Genomic DNA, 20,595 nt, shown 5'->3' on the forward strand with positions numbered 1-20,595 from the left:
TTAAGATGAAATCCATCTTATCACCATGTTTGATAGATGTACGTTTTTATTTTTTCCTTTTGAGCGCATAAAAGATCTAGACTGAACGAAAATAGAAAAGATAATTGTACACTTCTTTTTGTCATCCTCAACAAACTAGCTTGAATAAAGAATTGTAGAAATGTGAGAAAAAAAATACTTTCAATCTAAATATACATACATTGTTATAATGTTTATTACATTACAAATGAGACTAAACTTCTTAATAATCATTAATGAACAATTCAATCTATCACGAATTATTTCCATAAAAAAAATCTAATAATAACTACACATAGTAATATTCATGATGGATATCATTTAATAATTTAACAATATTCTCATCATTAAACAATTAAAAAAATCTAATATTTCTCCAAAAATATCAGTTCCTTGCTAATTGAATAATAGAACACGAAAGCATGAAAGTCAAAGTGGTGGGACCAAGGTCAAACGGCAAAGAGGCCGTTGGATTAATCAAACGGTGAGAATGTTTGGATGATAGTCACCGACGGTGCAGTGCAGGGGCAATGAGAGAGGGAGAGAGGGAAGAAAGATGGCACGTGCAGGACCCACGTGATAGTATGAATTTGTCTGAGAATCAGACTCAGAGTGAGACTGAGACCTTTGTAGTTGAAGTAATTGTTTCTTTCTCTCTCTCTCTTACTTACTAATAAGTAATAACTCAGTTCTCTCTCTCTCTCTCTCTTGTCTCTCAGAGCGTGTTTTGACCTTAACGTGCACAATAAAACGGCCTCAAGGTGTTGAAGGAAGCTTAGCTCAGTGATGAATTGAAGGACCAACTTCAACAAAGAATCGCTCTTCAATCATTGCACAGATCTTCAACGATCCATGTAATGCCCTTCTCTTCTCTTTTTCTAATGGGTTTCTTTTCTTGGTTAAGTAACTTTACTTTCTTTTCATTTGTTGCTGCTAAAACCCGACTTTCCTTTTTTGGTAACCTAACTCTGTTTCGCAACACTTAAATTTGCGATCTTTTACTTCCATGGTTTCTTGATAGACTTCTCTTTGGTAGAAGGAGCAATAGTTAATGAGTAACAATAAAACGAATTGTTGAATGTTAAGGAGCAAAACTGCTTTTTCTTGTTTTTTGTTTGAATGAATTATGATGGAGAAATTAAGTCTGTTATCTTTCTAGCTTACTTCTTCCGTGTGGTTAATTCAGAAAACTACTGTTCAAGCTTCAAGTATTCCTTGAGGCTTTTGGTTGAATTTCGAGCGAGAATTGTCCCTAAAAGAATCTTCTTTAGTGATGTGATAGTTCTGGAAACTAATGGAGGAAAGCATCAATAGAGGGGAATATCAACCTAATTTGGCTAAACAGTCTTCTTTGAGATTAGGTGGCAGTTTTAAATCAACATTGTCTGGAAGATCAAATCCTCGAAATTCCCCTTCATTCCGGCGGCTTAATTCTGTGCGAACGCCAAGAAAAGAAGGAAGGATCAGCGTAGGCGGTGCACTGTGGTTTCGGAGCAATCATTTACTTTTGTGGTTGCTTCTAATCACCCTCTGGGCTTATCTTGGATTTTTTGTTCAGTCCAGGTGGGCTCATAGTGATAAGAAGGAAGAATTTTCTGGCTTTGGAACCGGGCCAAGAAATACCAACACAGATGCTGAACAGATTCAGCGACGTGATTTGCTTGCTAGCGATAAATCATTATCTGCTAATAATGAGACTGGTGCAGATATAGCAGGGATCAGTAAAACTATAAGTGTAGCTTTGGCAAAGAAAGACAATGATGTTCCATCTCATCGTAAAACAAGCTCAAAGAAGAGGAGCAAGAGCAGACGTTCTTCGAAAGGTAAATCACGTGGTAAGCTGAAACCAACTACAGAAATTAAGAACACTGATATAGAGGAGCAGGAGCCAGAAATTCCTACAACCAATAATACGTATGGATTGCTTGTTGGTCCGTTTGGCCCAATGGAGGATAGGATTCTGGAATGGAGTCCTGAGAAACGTTCTGGCACATGTAACAGGAAGGAGGACTTTGCACGTCTGGTTTGGTCCAGAAGATTTATCTTGATATTCCACGAGCTTTCCATGACTGGAGCTCCACTTTCAATGATGGAGTTGGCAACTGAACTTTTGAGCTGTGGGGCCACTGTTTCAGCTGTTGTGCTTAGCAGGAAAGGTGGTTTAATGTCAGAGCTTGCTAGGAGACGGATCAAGGTGCTTGAGGACAAATCAGATCTCAGCTTCAAAACTGCAATGAAGGCTGATCTTGTAATTGCTGGTTCAGCTGTCTGTGCATCATGGATTGGTAAGCACATTGGTGATATTTCCTTATGTATATTGTAGTGATTAAGGAAATGCGCTTCACTAACGGCCCATCCCGTCTCTCCCCCCCCCCCTCCCCGAACTGTTTTTAATCCTTCTATTATATGAATTAGCTATGCAGCCTTGAAATTAATTTCTAGCTCTCAATCAAAAGGATATGATCATTACCAACTTACCATTGCTCTTTGAAAATTATAAATATTTCAAAGGGAAGATTAATATAAATGAATGTGCTTTGACGAACTCTAGTCTTCTGGAGACACATTGCAACAATGTCAAAGGCTTAATTCTACATCTCAGACTAATTCTAGAATTATTGGTATAAGGCTTCCTAAACTTGTCATGAATTGATAGAATATTAGTACTCTGTCTCATTAAATGGCATTGGTAGAGGATCCTCACCATCCCTCACTTCCTGCATATATACATAAACTTCTAACCTTTTAATCATTTGAAGTTTGAGCCATGGAAATTGAGAAAACAAATGAGTGTGATTATACATGGAGGTATGCATATTGCTTTATTGCTCGACTGAAATCTTCTATTATCAAGTTGTAAACAGTGGTATATATTGTTGCAGTTTATAATTTGCCAGTGAGAGTTTGTAATTCCGCTTCTATACATGTCTTAATAGAAAATCATTATCTTTTCATATGTTTCCAGAACAATATATTGATCATTTCCCAGCTGGTGCAAGCCAAGTTGCCTGGTGGATTATGGAAAATCGACGAGAGTACTTTGATCGTTCAAAGGATATATTGCACAGAGTAAAGATGTTGGTTTTTCTTTCTGAATCACAATCTAAACAGTGGCAAAAATGGTGTGAAGAGGAAAGCATAAAACTGAGATCCCTCCCTGAAATTGTTGCATTGTCTGTTAATGAAGAACTGGCATTTGTAGCTGGTATTCCTTCAACACTTAACACTCCATCCTTTAGTACCGAGAAAATGGTTGAGAAAAAGCAGTTATTGAGGGAATCAGTCCGAAAAGAAATGGGCCTAACTGATAATGACATGCTTGTGATATCTCTAAGCAGCATCAACCCTGGGAAGGGCCAGCTATTGCTTCTTGAATCAGTAAGCTCAGTACTTGAACAAGGACAGTTGCAAGATGATAAGAAAATGAAAAAAGTGTCAAATATAAAGGAAGGCCTATCTTCCCTGACTAGAAAGCATCGTATTAGAAAATTGTTGCCATTGATGAAGAATGGGAAAGTAGCTTCAAATAGTATCTCAAGCAATTCTTTAAGCAGGTTACATGAGTTTAAAAATAAAATTTTATAACTTGTGGTTGTGTAGTATCCAATTTTTATATATTGCACTGATTATAAAAACTTTGACATTAACAGAAGGAAACAAGTGTTGCCTAATGGCAAAGGAACAATTCAACAATCTCTCAAACTTCTCATTGGTTCTGTTAGATCAAAGAGTAACAAGGCAGATTATGTTAAAAGCCTTCTAAGTTTCTTAGAACAACATCCAAACGCCTCGACATCAATTTTTTGGACTCCAGCCACAACTCGAGTTGCCTCACTTTACTCTGCTGCAGATGTTTATGTTATAAACTCTCAGGTAAGTGTTGCTTAAAGGTTAAATTATTTGTAAAGTAGTACCTAAAATGTTTTTACATACATATATAGGTGAAGTATGCTTATACAAAAATATAACATTTTTTTCCTTCATTGTTTGAATGTGCATGTGTTTATGAATCCGATTTATATCTGATATCCATATAGCTCCAAACAAAGCTAATTGTAAATGAAAAAAATGCTTCAGAATGTTGGAAATATTATCATGATGTCATTGTAAGTTATTTGTCGAGGTAGATGAAATATATGTATTTTTTTTACGGATTTGGATTCTCATCATGTTAACTTGAAGACTTGAAGTTCTTGCCTTATCCCATTTCTGGAGTATCCTTGCCTGTGTTATGACTCTTTATATTAAGATGTTTGGATTTTGATCTAGCCAGTAGTGTTTAGTTTTCTCTATCAATCAAAGATAAGATTTAGTGTGCAATCAATGAAATTGTTGCAAATAACAAATAATCCTGTTTCTGGCCCTGTTTTTCATTGAAACATAGTAAGAAAAAGCATTTCACTTTACAGCTTGACAAGATAGCTGAAACTACACATTCCAGTTATTACTACATTTAGAGTCATCAAATTAATTGTTGAAAGAAATATTCTCTATTGTGCAAAGCTGTTGCTAATTAGCAAAATGGTGAACAGGGGCTGGGAGAAACATTTGGACGTGTGACTATAGAAGCAATGGCATATGGTCTTCCGGTATGACTTATATTTTCTCCTTAAACTCATCGAGATAATTGTTACTGAAGCATATGCATGTAATTGTAGCCTTTAAGTAAAAGACAATGCATTCTAATAACTTTTGTTGGCTCTAATTATAAAAAAGCTGCAATTGGGGATGGATCTAGTGTTGGGAATTTGGGATTAATAATATTTTCTGTGCTTCTTTGTGTTAACTTATTCGGTGAAAGTAGTTGATAATTTCTATGAGTTTTATGTCCTCATATCTTCATTTTGGTGGAGTAGGTTCTTGGAACGGATGCTGGAGGAACACGGGAGATTGTTGAGAACAATGTTACTGGTCTTCTTCATCCTGTTGGACATCCGGGGAATGATGTTCTTGCACAGAATCTCCGGTTTTTACTCAAAAACCAGTTGGCAAGGAAGCAAATGGGGGTGGAAGGAAGAAAGAAGGTGCAGAAGATGTATTTGAAGCAACACATGTATAAGAATTTTGTAGAGGTTATTACTAGGTGCATGAGAAGCAAATAAGTGAAAGAACTGCTTGGTACTTGCAATGCAATGCTCCCATTCTTTTATTGGATTGCACAAACCCGAGACTGTTAGTTTCTTTGTACTACTACTGAGTCCAATTTATGAGAAGGATTACCAGCTCCTTTGTTTTCTTTCCTTTGGACAAAATAAATAAATAAAAATAGATGTTCCTGAAAAGCAATATTCATCTGTGTTTGAGTGCAAACCAATAAATTTATAGTGGTTACGATAAGTTGAATAAAACTGAGCGTGTACAATGAAAGTTAAAAGTAGTCATTTGTCTCCTCCAATGGGTTCTTGTGGCTTACCGTGATTAACGCCAAGTCTCAGTGTTATTGAGAATCGCATTATACATAAAATAGAGGGGAAAAAAACTCAAGGGGTAAATCATCTTGGCCTGCCTTGGGAAAATTATTGCACCGTTTGGAACTATCATTTATTTATATGGGTTCGGTTAATTTTCATGATACAAAGTTAAAATTTTCAATTTACAAGAAAGTTAATAAAACTCGGTTAAGTGTCATGTAAAAATTACTTGAGACTATATTAATTCCGGATCATACATAACTTCTTCCATCCTAATCTGTTGAAAACATTTTTCTTGAAAAATAGTTTAATGAAAATACATCCAATCTCAAGGAAGGGCGGCATTTTAGAGTTTCAAATTGAAAATACAGTATCTAGTAATAATGAATTTATTAAATCAGATAAAACATCATTTAATAGACTAATTTATTTATAGTAATATGTACAGTTCATGTGAAATAAAAAATTGCCTTAGATGAAGAAAATACAGGCAAAGGTCACTTGGTTGATGTCTGAGTTTAAAGAAATTAAAACCAGTCTTCTAATGAATAGGGTGATACCGGCCTTAATGCACAATAAAAAATAGTAGCAATTTTGTGCATTTCTGACAGACTCAAACAAGAGGTGAACTGGATTGAAAATGTGTCCTACTCCATAGACGTTTCAACAGCACCAGCTAGCTAATATAGGTTAATTGCAAATATTCTTTGCACATCTCTCATCACAACTAATTGTGAACATGTCACGTGTTGGTTCATTTTCCTTATGGCGGAGTTGGCATCTTGTTCAAATTGGTTGCCAATGATGGGATGAGCTTAAGTGTTCTTATGGCCTATCACTACCTCTTTGCTTCGCTTTTCATGCTTCCTCTTGCCTACTTTGTCGATAGGTGCATCTTCTTCTTCACACTTGATGCTCAATAGTTAAACTCTTTTATTTATCAAAACACAATTGGCGTCGTGGATTTATGCTTTCGCAGAAAGAGCAAGCCAATGATAATGGTGAAATTCTTAGTCTTAAATGTTCCTTAACTAAACTGTTAATTAAAAAATTCTTAACTCTTAAATGATGTGGCTAATGGGGAAAACAAACCAACAAAATAACAAACTTAATGACAGATAAAAACTTGTGAGGACCACCAATAAAATATAGAACACATAAGAAACACGATTACGTGGAAAGTCCCTCAATGCAAGGGTAGAAAATCACGGTCATTTAAATCAAAGAAATAACTCTACTATAATCAATAAAGGTATAAGAGAGTCTTCAACAAATGCATTGAAACATGCTGCAAATCGCCAAACAAAAACCAAGCACCAATGCTTACAATAAATAAACAAAAAGATGGAAAACACCAAATGCATAGCAAGAAATGAAAAACACTTATTTCTCTCTCAAGATATCGATTTGATAATCCAACCGAACATTTTGAAGTATCACGTGTGTAGAACCTACTTTCCAAAAATCAACTCAATTCAACGGTGAACAAAAAACACAATTGTAATCTAAAAAACGCTTTCTAGTAGGTGTACAAAAATCATAATGATTTTTTTCTCCTTTCTCTCTCAATGTCCTGTAATTGTTTTCCACACAAATGAGTTTCTCTCTTACACCATAATCTGACCCCTCTCTCCACTTAAACAAGTGAGACAAAATAGACCTTATCATTTGAGTCTTTACTCCACCTATAAAAAAACTCAAAAAACCCAACAGTGGCCAAATATACAAGTGTAATTCTATTAGACTGCTTTTGCAAGTATGAGAAGTGTGTCAATAATATGCTGGGAGCATACTATTTTGAATATACTACTCTTTTTATTATTTGTTACAATTTATAAAAATCATATAATATTAAGAGTCTTACTTCACATTTAATAAATTCCATTCAAAATTTTATAATTTTTAATTTTGAATTTTTGATATATTTTAACTAATAATGAAAAGTGTATTAGAAACTAAAGTGTGATTCACTTTCCTTGCAAGGATTGTTATGACACACATTAACATTTGTATAAAGATTAATTGTTCTTGTTAAAAAAAAGAGATTAGCTGTTGCACGTGACAGATAAAATGCACTATTATTTTCATTGACCAATCAGAACATGACACGTGATAGTCATCATCCAATAACAACGTGACACGTGACAGTCAACATTCCTTTATAACGGTCAACGTCCAATTGTGATCTTGGGACTAACATTGCATGATTTTATAAAATAGGAGGACCCAATTCATAAATTAAATTACTAGAAGACCAAATCCGAAACTGAAGATAAACTAGGGACCAAATTTACAATCTTATCTATTTATTTATTGTGGAAGTCGACCTATAAAAGTTGGAATTCAATACTTAGAAATTTCTAAGGCTATATGTCTTTTCCCAGTTTAGATGGTTTATCTATTAATTGTATGCATGAAATTAATAACTTATAATAACTATTTAGAGGGTGTTGATTTCGAACCTTTACTAAATAGTTTTATTTTATCTTGCAGTATCGAACGTCCTGGTGGCGGATATTGCCTTTATAGAGAGAGAGTGAAACTTTGTGTCGGCATCATAAGAATGTTTAAGTTAGGGAAATACAATCTGGAAGAAGTGGCAAAGTGGCTAATTAGTACAGCCTTTACTCTTTTCTTTTTCTTTTTCTTTGAGCATCAACCTTTACTCTTGAAAAGTACAAATAACATATTTTTAACAATTGTTTAGTGAAATTTTTATCCTACTAAAAAAGGCAGTGATTCATTCATGTATAGCTTTCAATAATTGAAGAGTATACAGAAAAAAAGGTGCGGAAAATTTTGCATTAATCTAGCCTATGATTCCAAAAAGTAAAGACCTCTTATTCATTTTTTTTTTTAAAGACCTCTTATTTATTCAATCTTTAGTAAATTTACAAAAAGGATGTATTAATAAGTAGTTTAATCATAATTAAAATCGAGACTAATCAAGAGATTAGATATATTTTCTTTTTACATATAAGTATGATAAAAGGTTATGAGCAGGAATTCGAAGTGTTTTTTTGTACAATGTGTCTCTAATTTTTCGGAATGTATCAAGGGCGGTCAGGCTTAAGACAGGGGCTAAGGTATTTTGTGATGAAGGTGTCGAGTAACTGAATTTATTGCTGGCAGTAAACTATTTTACAGTGTAGGGTTATTATGTTGTTGGTCTTGTCTGTATACTTTTAGCTTGGAGTATATTAGTTGTCTTTAACTTTTGGGATAAGTGGGACTTTTTTAGTCTTTATGGTGTAACTTTCTGGGATGTTGATTTTGTATCCCCTGTAGTGCCTTGGTTTCGGATAGGAAGGGATGATGCAGATTTTGTATGTAGATTGGGTATATTTTATACCTGTTTATATCCTCAATATAATACCTGTTTTTTTTTTTTCTGATCCAAAAAAATGATGGTCAAAGAACCCTGCACGCAACCCTCAAGTTCTAAGAAAAGAAAGCGATAGATATTACTGGTGACGGATTAAAGTCGAGGTTTAGCTAAAATTAAATTGATGGTTATAGGATCCATTTATCTAATTATTAAAAGAATTTAAATTAGATATATTGATATTGTAAGTTTTACTTATACTTTCATCTATTATAAATTATAATGTATAATAATATTGTCAATTTTATAATCATCATTTTAAAAAATATTATTAATATATCTTTATTTGATTGATAGTACAAATTTTGCATGAATAATTCATGGAAATTAAACACTTTAAAAATATTATTTGTAAGGAAATTAACTGTTATAATACTTGTAAATCAAAGTACACAAAAACGTTCTAAAAGTGAGCATACTTTTGGAAAAGGATAATTTTTTATATCTTTTACTCTAAACATATATTTTTTTAAAGGAATCCAACATCCAAACATAATCAAAGTCTTCGGATCCATAAAAAGATCTTGCTAATACTTTCGAGTAGACAGATCAATTATAAGTTTGTTGGGAGGAATACATGTTTTGTATAAATTTGTTGAGAATTGAGAGAGACCCAAAAACTTGAGAAAGAAAAATAAGATTAATTGATTTTGCATCGATTCATTCTAGGCAAACCGTCAATTTGTTGTACTTCACATCCAGTGCTATCTAGTATGCCATTTTCCATCCCATGTGTATCCCACACCGATCATTGTGCACTCCCCATATCTATGATTTAAAATTGAATTTTGTCAACTTATGTTGTAAACATTAAAGGGAGGGTGTTGAATTAAAGGTAGATTCTACGGTGGACCATGAAGTCTAACCGTATAATATAATATTAAACATTTTAGACGGATGAGATTAAATGAGATTGAATATAATATTAAATACTGAAATCGTTTCCTCCTACTTTGTATTATTGTTGGCCATCAAGGACTTTTCTCTGAAATCGTTTTCACAAAGTGTATACACATACCCTAAATTGCTTGTATCTTTTAAGGCATTCTTAACACACAGTAATTACTTTTCTTCATAAAAAAATTTATGCGTTAAATTGGTTGAAGGTTTATCAGAGTTGTTTTCTGGGTATTTTGAATCATTTGTAGAGGGCTTTTCTCCGATCATTACTATGTGATCTGTTCATTTTTAATTGGCTTGTTGTGATAAGTTTAACTTTAATCTTCCATATCCACAAAGTTATATTTTATCCGCTTCGGCAAACCAACATTAGATAACAAAATAAAATGACAATGCCATTGGAAACAAATACTTTAATCTTCCGTTTTGAAGGATTAATTCTATGATTTTTAAATTATAAATAGAAGATTAATTTCATGACTTTCAAATTATAAAAATAACTTTCAAAGGGAAAAAAATGTTATTCCCTGTGTACACTTATTTAAAAGTCTCTAACAGTCATGATTGAGTAGTAAGCATCACAATGAAAAGGTTCGTTGGGAGGAATAGGTTTTTTTTAATAACTTGATAGAGAAGGACCGAAGAATTTGGCAAACAAGAATAAGACGAATTAATTTTTGTCTTTAAGCAAAACATCAATGAAGTGTAAGCACAACATCTTCATTTGTTACACTTTTCCTTGCTGTACTGCACATCTAGTGCTGTCTACTAGGATATGCAATTTCCTATATCCCGTGTTTCCACTTTTGTTCGTTCTAACTCTAAACAAAAGGGTAATTGTGCACTCCATATATACTACAACTCCTTAAAAGCTACTACAGACTAAAATGATCAAGCTTTTGAGTAAGTAAATAAAGCAACCAAAGAAACAAAATTGTTGCTTCATATGATCATGTATTTACACAAACGCCCCGAAACAAAACTCAAGTATTATGCATCAATAATATTCAGCATTTTAACTTCCAAAAAAAAAAAACATGAGGTACTAAATTTCCAAAAGGCAACCAGATTGAACGTGACCAGTGTACTCCTCTGGGCTCACAAGTTTAGTCCAAGCCCAACTTTTCAGATCCAACACAAAGCCCACATGCGGTTCCCCAAACCCACTCGATCCAATGACCAGCATTGCCCCTTCCCACACTCCCACGCACGCAACGTTCCGTATTTCACCCGGCACCTTCGCCACATTCCGCCACGTGTCCCCTTGCAACGCAACCACGTCACCGCCGCAGCACATGTACATCGCACCATCCCCGCCGTCGACGAACGTGCGTGGACACGCGGCGGCATCCATGAACTCCTCCTCCACCGGGCCCCACTTCCACGTGGCAACGTCGAAAACCTCCGCGCTCCGCTCGAACCTGCCCTGCATCTCTGTGCAGTACCCTCCGACGACGCAAAGCGCGCCACGGCGGAACACGGCCTTGCACTCGTCGCGCTCACGTGACATGTCGGGTAGAGGGACCCACAGGTCTCTGGCCACGTCATACGCAAGCACTGACCTCAGCGCGTTCTTCTCCTCGTCGTGTCCGCCCGCGACGTACACCGTTTGATTGTTCTGATCCGACGCGCATGCGAAAAACGTGCGGGGCCCACCCGGCATGTCGGCCCCACGCCGCCACTTGGCCGACAGGAAGTTGTAGATAAAAACCGAATTCGACGCTTTCCACGAGTCTGGGTCCCACCCGCCCATTACGACAAGGTCGAACCCGACACCCGCTATCCGACAGAACATGGGTAACCCGAAGGCGAGTTCGGGTCCCAAGGGTAACTCGCTCCATGAACCCGTTTTCGGTTCGAATACGCTGAGCCGGTAAACCGGGTTCGTGGTGGACTTCGCGAGCAAACCGGTTCGAGTTTTTTCGGAGTCTATATTGGATTGAACCGTGACGAGGATTTCCTGGGCTTGTTTGGTGGTTCTTCTACGCCGGTGAAAGTCCGGCGAGTGAATCTCCGTGTTCCAGCCTTTGCAGACGGAAGCAACCGCTGGGAATTGCTCGTAGGGAATCCTAATTAAGCAGTCTCGGGCTACGTCCTCTGGTAGACCTGAAATCAACTCCATCGTAACAGAAAACGAAGAATGAATCTGAGATTTTTATTATCGAATCAGTGAAGACGACCCATGCACGATTGAGATTACAGAGAGAGAAGAAGAAGAGGGGTCTGTTAGTTTTGGGGGAAAAGGTTTGAAATTTGAAAAGGAGAGAATCTTCGAGTGTTAAAGACTGTTGGATCAGAATATGTGGAGATGAGTATGAGAGAGGTTTTTATAGGGATGGACATGGTGTTCCAGATAAGTTTTGAGTGATGTTGAGATCTGTGAACAAAATATAAATAAACTGTGGGTCTTCTAGAAGGTTTTCGGGAAACCGGCAACTGGCAAACAGAAAAGTTACTACAACCAACGGAAAGCAATCTAGCATGCTCATCTTATTTGGCTGCAGCTATAACCAAAAAGGAGTCCCTCACACATAAAATATTGACTTATTTTCGACAATCATTTTGATTTCTTAATTGGATTTCACATGTTAAGAGCATCTCAAGACCACTTATTCTCTCCCTCTCAATATTTCTATTTATAGAATTGATTCATTTGCCTTGAATACCATCAAGATACCAACAATAAAGTTGGTCTTACATCTTGAAAGAGATAAAAAAAAATGAAAAATAACTAATTAATTTGACAAAAAGAGAAATATAAAAAAATTAAAAAATGCCAATAAAATATTTAAAATTTATGGATGTCTAAATATAATCATGCATATTTTCATTGCAATAATAATTGGGAATAATTGTTCTATTTCCGTAAAAAAATTGTGTCGATCGCACGGGTTCTGATGCACAGTCAACTGAATCCGTAAGCAAGTTTCAACCTTCTGAACAGCAGTAGTATAAAACTACAGTACTACTAATGTCCAATATTGTCATTGCCATGATTTGTGAACTAAAAAAATAAGTATAAAACTAAAACCGTGGGTGTTCTAGAAGGTTTTCAGGAAACCGGCAACTGGCAAATAGAAAAAGTAGGGATTGTTACCATTGAAAGCAACAGCTATGTTAAATACGTGCACAATCACTCGATAAATGGATTTGTGTACAAAATAACATGTACCAAAATAGTAGTATTTGATTTAGATTCATTTAATTTAATTAATTTTCCTGTTAAAATATGGATTAATAAATTATAATTAATTTAATTTTTAATTTCAATTAGTTTAATTACTTAATTTTTTTAAAAATTTATATTAATATGTTTAATATTTTAAAATGTATTGGGTAATATTTTATCTTATGCAACACAAATAATAAATATTTATTTTGCATAAATAAAAATTATAATAAATAAAAACTCTTAAATATACAATTTATGTATCAACAAATAATTATTTCGAGTAATATTAGACTCGATTTACTTAAATAAAGTCACAAGATTTCATGTCATGTGAATATAAGAAAATATGATTAGAAAGAAACACTTTATTGATGGTGATTAGTCAAATTTTTTGATAAAAAATAATTATAAACAAAGTTGGTGATATTATGCATCAATGTCACCCATGTCATGGGTACCAAAAAATTATATATAATTTATATTATAATTAAAACTTGTAGCTAACAACTTTTTTAATATATTTTTTTAAGTTAAGACAGAAAAAATATACTATCATATAAATTTGTTTTTGAAATATTGATAAATTTAAAAAGATATTGAAATGCAACTCAAAAATTTAGATAAAAGATTATTATTATTTTTTATATAAAAAAGTACTCACATTATAAAATTACTCTTAAAAGCACACTTTGATTAAACAATAGTACCTAAAAATACTCCAATTCAAGATAGCTATTACAATAGAATTTTTTTTCCTAGGGTTAGATACAATTTTAGTTCCTTATTTTAAAATAAAGATATTTATTTTTTATTTTATAAAGTTTTGTTTAATTCTTATTTTCTCTTACATTTTAATTAATTAGATTATTTTTTATGTTATCTTAAAGAAATATGATAGGTCTATTATTCAATTGAACCAAAAGAAAATAAATAAAATACACTTAAAATTGAAAATCAAATCAAAACCGTGAATTTTCTAAAATATGAAGATTAAATATGTCTATTTTAAAATAGGAAAATCAAAATTATATTTAAAAATTAATCATATGTTTGATTATTTTTTTCTATCCATGATATTGATACGAAATACTCACTCTTAAAGATAATAACTAATATTTATCGAGGATAAAAATGGTAAATACATATAAGCTAAATACTTCATTTTAATATAGATTATTTCATACCAAATGTAAGGATTCGAACCACGATCACCTTTTGAACATTTAATGTAATGGAGAGTGAGAACTTAACCTCAAAATCTCTCATTAAACTAAAATAATATTATACCAGTTAATTTACATTCTCAATGATTAATAACCTTATTCTAAAACAAGGCTTGTTTTATATCTTTTTTTCATGAATATATCTAGAGTATTTTGTACGTACCTATCATAATCTTAGGATGATATAATTTATACTGACATGATTTCTCATATAAATTAGGCAATAAGCCTAATTCATAACACAAATTAACATAACTTTAGCTGAATTAGTTTATTTAGATTTAGATTATCAATAATGACTAACTTACGTAGTTGGTGCTTTGACTTTTTAAACATATAATTAGAAATTTAATTTCTAATTGATACATTTAAAGAAATCATAGTTGAAAGAGAATAATTTACATGAGTGTCAATCGATTTTTTTAAGGAGTTTAAAAATCTTACCAACCGCTTGAGATATTCTTTTGCAATTATATGAAAAAAATAGATTGATAAACAAATTAAGATCGTAAATTACATAAATTTATTAAAAATGGTCATTTCAAATTTAATTTTACGATGAATACTCATAAAGTTAACCCATGCACACCCAAGAAAGCAAGCAGGAGTGCACGACCCTTGTGACCGGAACCAAACTGAATATTGATTTATTTTCTTTATACCCTTTATTGCAATAACTGATGTTGGAGAGAGGATAGGATTTGATTGAGATATGAAGTGAAGAAAGGGGAAAGGATGAGTGAGAGAGATAAATTGAAAAAGAAGAAGAGTTTGGCAACATCATGGATATTGGATAAAATTGGCATCTTGAAACAGCAACACTATGCCCCACTTCTCTTGCTGACTCATGATTACCCCTTTTTCATCTCTTCTAGAAACATTTTGTCTTACTTATCACTAGTATCATCACTTTTTTTATGGGTGCTAATATTTACCATAAACGATCAAATATTTACTTACGTCTTTTTTGTATTGTAATTTTTTACTCCGAAATTTCTTTTTCTAAAAAATAATATCAAATTTAACATGTTTCACGAATCAATTGAAAATTAAAATATTAAATCTCAATTTTTTTAACTCGTCCAGTTTAATAACAATACAACCATCTCATTTATATTCGGTTTATTGAATGTCAATTTAACCAATTTATGATTAAAAGTCTTCGGCCTGCCGACTAAGGTACGTTTCAACTTGAAATCATAAATAATTATTTTATAATTTTATTTGATAACGTATAAGTTTATTTGATTAAAATATAAAATTTTGATAGATGTTTTTTAAATACTATATAGTATATACAATATAAGTTTAATTTATATATATTTTTTACAATAATTTTATTATTTTTATATTTATCAATTATTTGGTTATTAAATTTCAAGAATTAAAATTAACTAAAAAGCTTAAAACTATATTGATCTAAAACTATATTCTTGCATATAAAATAATAAATAATAAACTATCACATAAACATATTTCTATGGCATTTTATATGTATTCAACTAATTATACAATTTTCTCTAAATACTTTTGGTACAAAGGATCTTCCCCTCTTATTTCTTGATTTTCTTCAATAGGATGGGATTCCTCTGTAGTTTCAAATGTTGGATAAAGTTTACTTTTATTTTTCCTTTCCCACTTCATTTTAGAAACAGACGAAAGACACTTGCAATTTGGCTGTCACAATTCATATATATCTTTATACGTTGGACCCTACCTAGTTGTGTAGCTTTTTCATTTTTCTACTTTAAAGATCAAAGCTTTATACTTGCACCGACAAATGGAGTGAGTGTTGAATGAACTCTTGGTATTTAAGTTGAATCATTCTAGTGATTAGTTGTTTGTCCACATTTAACATCTAATGAGCAGCGTTCACGTGGCATTTCAAAGGCCAATGGTTTAGCCACGGTTTTCTCAAACCCATTAATTTGGGAAATCAACATTTGTCGTCAATTTAAAAGTAAAGCATCAACATATAGCATGTGAATCGCGTTATATCACGGTGGAAAAAACGTGTCCAGGTTAATATACTTGTTCAAAATTATAAAATTCATGTTTTTGTTAGATTTGATTTTAACAAATTGATTTCTGACTCTATCTGTCATTCAATTGAAAGTTAAATGTAACTGGTTTAATAATAAAAAAATAGTAATTTAAAATTGATTTTTTTTCTCTTAATCTTTCTATTCATCATAATAGACGAGTCCTGACTAATTAAAGTAAGTAAAATATGATTAAGAATTATCTTTGTCAAAAATAAAATTTGAATAGTACCATATAAAAAAACATTTATCATAATTTTTTTTTGAAAGGCAATATATTTATTAGAATTTAAAGTGGAAAAATTATCTTTTCAATGCTTAATTTAGTTTGAAAATACAAAGAGTTGAAATAGATTGTCTACATCAATTATCTTTAAAAAAAACATATTCAGAGTATTTTTCCATAATATAAAGCTCTTTACACATATTGTATGACTTAAAGTTTAAAATTAGCTAATAAGTATTTTACTTGCTTTAGTGTAGCATTAGTTTTTCAGACTGTGTACTGAGTATCAACCTTAAGTCTATTGTATCATTAGGTTCACTATATTTAAGGCATCTTTTGTTTTTAAGGGTTAGTTTGTCACGCAAGATAGAAATATTAAACTAGCAGATGTAATAAATAGAATGAGTTTGATACAACTGATGTAGAAGAGAAATAAAAAAAAAATTAAAATTGGTAAAACCTATTATATTATTTCTTACATATTTATACTCATCTCTATCTATCTAAGAATCTCTTATTTACTCTTTTTCAACCAAACACTTTTACTTTTCATTTTATTTTTCACTTATTTTTTCTTCTCTCTTTTTTATTTTCACTACCATATTTCGGTATATTAAGGAAGAAGTGTATATAAATTAATATTTGACTTGATTTCTAAATGAAATTTTGTTTTTTTATTTAATTACCAGAACAGGTTGTATAAGTTTTCTATATTTAATTTGTTTGAATTTAATAAAGAATAAGGCAGACATGATCTATTATATTTAGATCTTAATTAAATCTTCATATTATTTTCTTAATTATAATTAATTACGTATATGGTTTTCTATAATGTTAATTTAATTTCTCTTACTCTTATCTTATGATGTTTGAAAAATGAAAAAATAATCTGAACAAGTTTTTGTTTCCCTCTCTCTCCCATAAAAAGAGAGTGTAAAGAGGGCGTACATAGAAAAAACATGCAAAAATATCATGTTTCTTTTTAAATAAATCATCATAAAATGAGAGTGTAAAGATAGTCTGCATAAAAAAAAAGATATGAAATTGTCACGGTTCTTTTTTAACTTAATCATCATCTTAAAAAATGATACTGTATTTTATTTCACTTTTAATTATGTAGTAAAAATTAATATATGTGTGTGTGTAAAACAGTATAAAGACTAAAATAATTGCAATGTGCTTGAATATGAATTTCAGTTGATATTAAAATTATGTAGACGACTAAAATAATAACAATTTCTGTTATTATTCTTCAAAAACAATTTATGTTATTAGCGAATCAATAATTAAAAAAAGAGAATCAAACTGATAATGTATTTTTGAATGATAAACTGATAATGTTAAACACTCATATTTTTGACATGAAGGGTTTATTGTAGAGGATAATTACAAAGACAAACGTCGAAACAATTATGACGACTCCACACTAAAGTCCAAGTTCCATGTAAGGAACAGTGAAAGGTGAAAAAGTTCAAAGAGATGTAACGATTGGTAGAGACGGGGGATGGAAAATTTCATGCAAATCCATTAAGATAAGGAATTTTATCTGGTATTTATATGGAGTAATGCACTGCACTACATATTAAAAGTTCAATGTTGGTTAATATTAACGTTCATATGGGTTTGAGGCCATGCAAATTAAAGGAACAGTAAGTAGATGATATGATATGCATTATTGAGATTTGTTCTATGATGAGTCAGAACCATTCTTCTAGAAGCATTTAATTTCATTGCTGTCATGTGACCACGGCCCCCATGATGCTACAATTGTTTATTCAAAACAATAAATCACAGCTTATTTTAATAATTATCAAATTCATTTTTAAATTTATTTATATTGTCTATTCTATAATTTCTCATGCGATTTACTAAAATCATGTAGTACATAACACTAGCTAGTCAATCCAGGTTCTCTATTATTAGGTCGTTAGGTTTCAGATTGTTAAGAGAATAAGGTAATGTTCACATTAAAAAAAAAAAGAGAAGATAATAGTGTGAATGTTTATCTTTTGTTCAAACCATGTAATTTTTTTTTTACTTGTGAATGTATTTTTTTTATTCATGTTGTGAATCTATTGACCAAATTAACTAAACTGAAAGCTGGCCTTTTTTATTTATTTTTTTCATTGTCAGACTCAAAAACAGCGTCTGACAAGACGCAAGTTCTATTGTTTCCGGTTTCATGTACATATGCACTTAATTTTATTTTCCACTTGTTTATATTGGTTTTGTTTTCTATGCTCTACGACCAGTGCCCCACATACAAACCTTTGTTTCACCTTTTTAGTAACAAAACTAATAGGACCACATGACCACATGCATGGCCATACTCAAACTCAAATACTCAACGTAAGTATTGATTCTAATATATGATTATCTACTCTGAAACCTCTGTTATTATTACTGTCAATTTAACAAACGTGTCGTCCATTCCACGACACTTGCAGAAAATACCTTCACTTTTTCAAATGACCAAAAAATATTTATCACATTAGAATTTTATTACAAAAAAAATAAAAATTTAAAATAGTCATGCTTACATAAAATTCTACACCTTTAATTACTTTATAGTGGGGTCACCGATCACCAAGTCTTTTTTTCTCTTTTTTTTCTTTTTGGTACAAACACAATCGGTGACAACGCGTATTAAATTAAATATTAATTAAAATTTCAGCCTCGAATTTAATTAGCACCACGCATCAAACGCAATGAAGCTGATGGCGTAATAATTCAACCATATCTTTTTTTTTTTTCTTTTTACAGATATATCTTAAAGTTAGGCAAATGCAGCCAATATAAACACAAGATGTGTTGTACACGACTACACGTTACATATTAATTACTTATTTTATTCTAACGAAATAAATAAAAACAACTGAAGATTCTGTTCTGTGACAGCCGAAGCTTCTCTACGGTTGATTGTTGAATAATGATTAAAGCTGTTCATATTTTTTATATACACATAACAACTCCAACCTTTACATAAACCTTGAACTTATTAGTCGTTTAACTTAAGAAAATGAACAGATAAAAAGTAGCGATGGATAGAATAATTCGATTACTACCATATATTATAAAGGGTGGCAATTGATTCTTGATGTAACTAATAACCGTCCAGGTGTAATTTTATTCAAATAAAACCATTTAAATAACAGCAACATTATTTATTTAGGGTGAGTATATGTATAGGTGAGACAGTTTGTCGAGACGACTAATTTAAACAGCCTTAAAAGTCTGATTAGACATGAATTATTTGTTTACTTCGCTTAATTGTATGTATAGTTTTCGTATTTTATTTATTATGTAATTTAATTTTTGTAATATTTTTATTGTTAAAATTTAGTCTTTATCATGATATTTCATCTACTAATTAACATAAATACAATTAGAGCAAGAGAAGTCTCTAAATTCAATATATAAAATATTCCCAAACATTCCATTAAAACAGAGTTCAACCCACAAATTAAGAAGTCTCTGCATTCATTACAGCAAAGTCAGTAGAACATCAATAATCAAAACTTCTACCACAACAAACAACCATGGCAATTGTCAGCTTTCATTCAACTCTCTTTGCAATCAATCCTTATCAATGTTCTAGACCTCAATCTCGTATTTTTACAACACAGAAAGACCAAACTAACAAGTAGATCGAAATTGGAAAGGGAAATAAAATAAAGTTAGAGCACCAATTTGAATCTAACTGGCAAAATAAGGAAAACATTTTTTAAGGAAAAAATCTAATTAAAATTTTAAGTTCCAGTCTTATATAGGATTATTTTAATTTTAATAGACAAACTATTTAAATGGATTTATGATTATTACAGTTGTTACCGTTTGAAACATTATACTTGTTGACTTATTCAGTCGGTTAAGCCAAATAAGAGGAGTAAAACAGAGGAGGGGGCAATAGTACGAAGGTAGTGAAGCTCTCCGGTCTCAGTTATGATTTTATTTTATTATTTAATGTATATAATTTATTTTTTATGGCTACAATCTCATACATTACTTTCATGACTATATAGAATCCACACACTGAGCAGAAAGTCTGTACTCAATTTTCATGTGGCAAAATTTATAATTTCAGAATAATGCAGAATCAGTTAGATGTTTGAAAATCGGCAACATTTCAACGTCATTTTTTCTAGTTTGATTTGTAACTTGTCTAGACTCCTTTCTTGATTAGTATGTCTCGCTTAAGGTGCCTTTGTTTGTGTGCAA

The 20,595-nt window shown here is 31.8% G+C and overlaps 2 protein-coding genes across 3 annotated transcripts; one reads left to right on the top strand and one right to left on the bottom strand.

Moving 5' to 3' along the window:
* Positions 1 to 635: 635 nt before the first annotated feature.
* Positions 636 to 5,300, top strand: LOC100795000 (uncharacterized). Of its 2 annotated transcripts, none has more exons than XM_006595081.4 (6): positions 636 to 872; positions 1,205 to 2,303; positions 2,984 to 3,572; positions 3,669 to 3,891; positions 4,551 to 4,607; positions 4,875 to 5,300. In XM_006595081.4, exons 2-6 carry the CDS (start codon positions 1,313 to 1,315, stop codon positions 5,118 to 5,120), a joined length of 2,106 nt encoding a protein of 701 aa, XP_006595144.1. In that variant the 5' UTR covers positions 636 to 872; positions 1,205 to 1,312; the 3' UTR covers positions 5,121 to 5,300. The 2 variants fall into 2 exon arrangements, with proteins under 2 accessions (XP_006595144.1, XP_003542107.1); XM_003542059.5 differs by having other exon boundaries at positions 1,290 to 2,303.
* Positions 5,301 to 10,639: 5,339 nt separating this feature from the next.
* Positions 10,640 to 12,085, bottom strand: LOC100817910 (F-box/kelch-repeat protein At1g80440). The gene has a single exon (XM_003543607.5). It carries the CDS (start codon positions 11,834 to 11,836, stop codon positions 10,760 to 10,762), a length of 1,077 nt encoding a protein of 358 aa, XP_003543655.1. The 5' UTR covers positions 11,837 to 12,085; the 3' UTR covers positions 10,640 to 10,759.
* Between the last annotated feature and the right edge of the window lie 8,510 nt (positions 12,086 to 20,595).

This window comes from Glycine max, chromosome 13, assembly GCF_000004515.6.
Source record: "Glycine max cultivar Williams 82 chromosome 13, Glycine_max_v4.0, whole genome shotgun sequence".
In the NCBI taxonomy this organism is placed as follows: domain Eukaryota; kingdom Viridiplantae; phylum Streptophyta; class Magnoliopsida; order Fabales; family Fabaceae; genus Glycine; species Glycine max.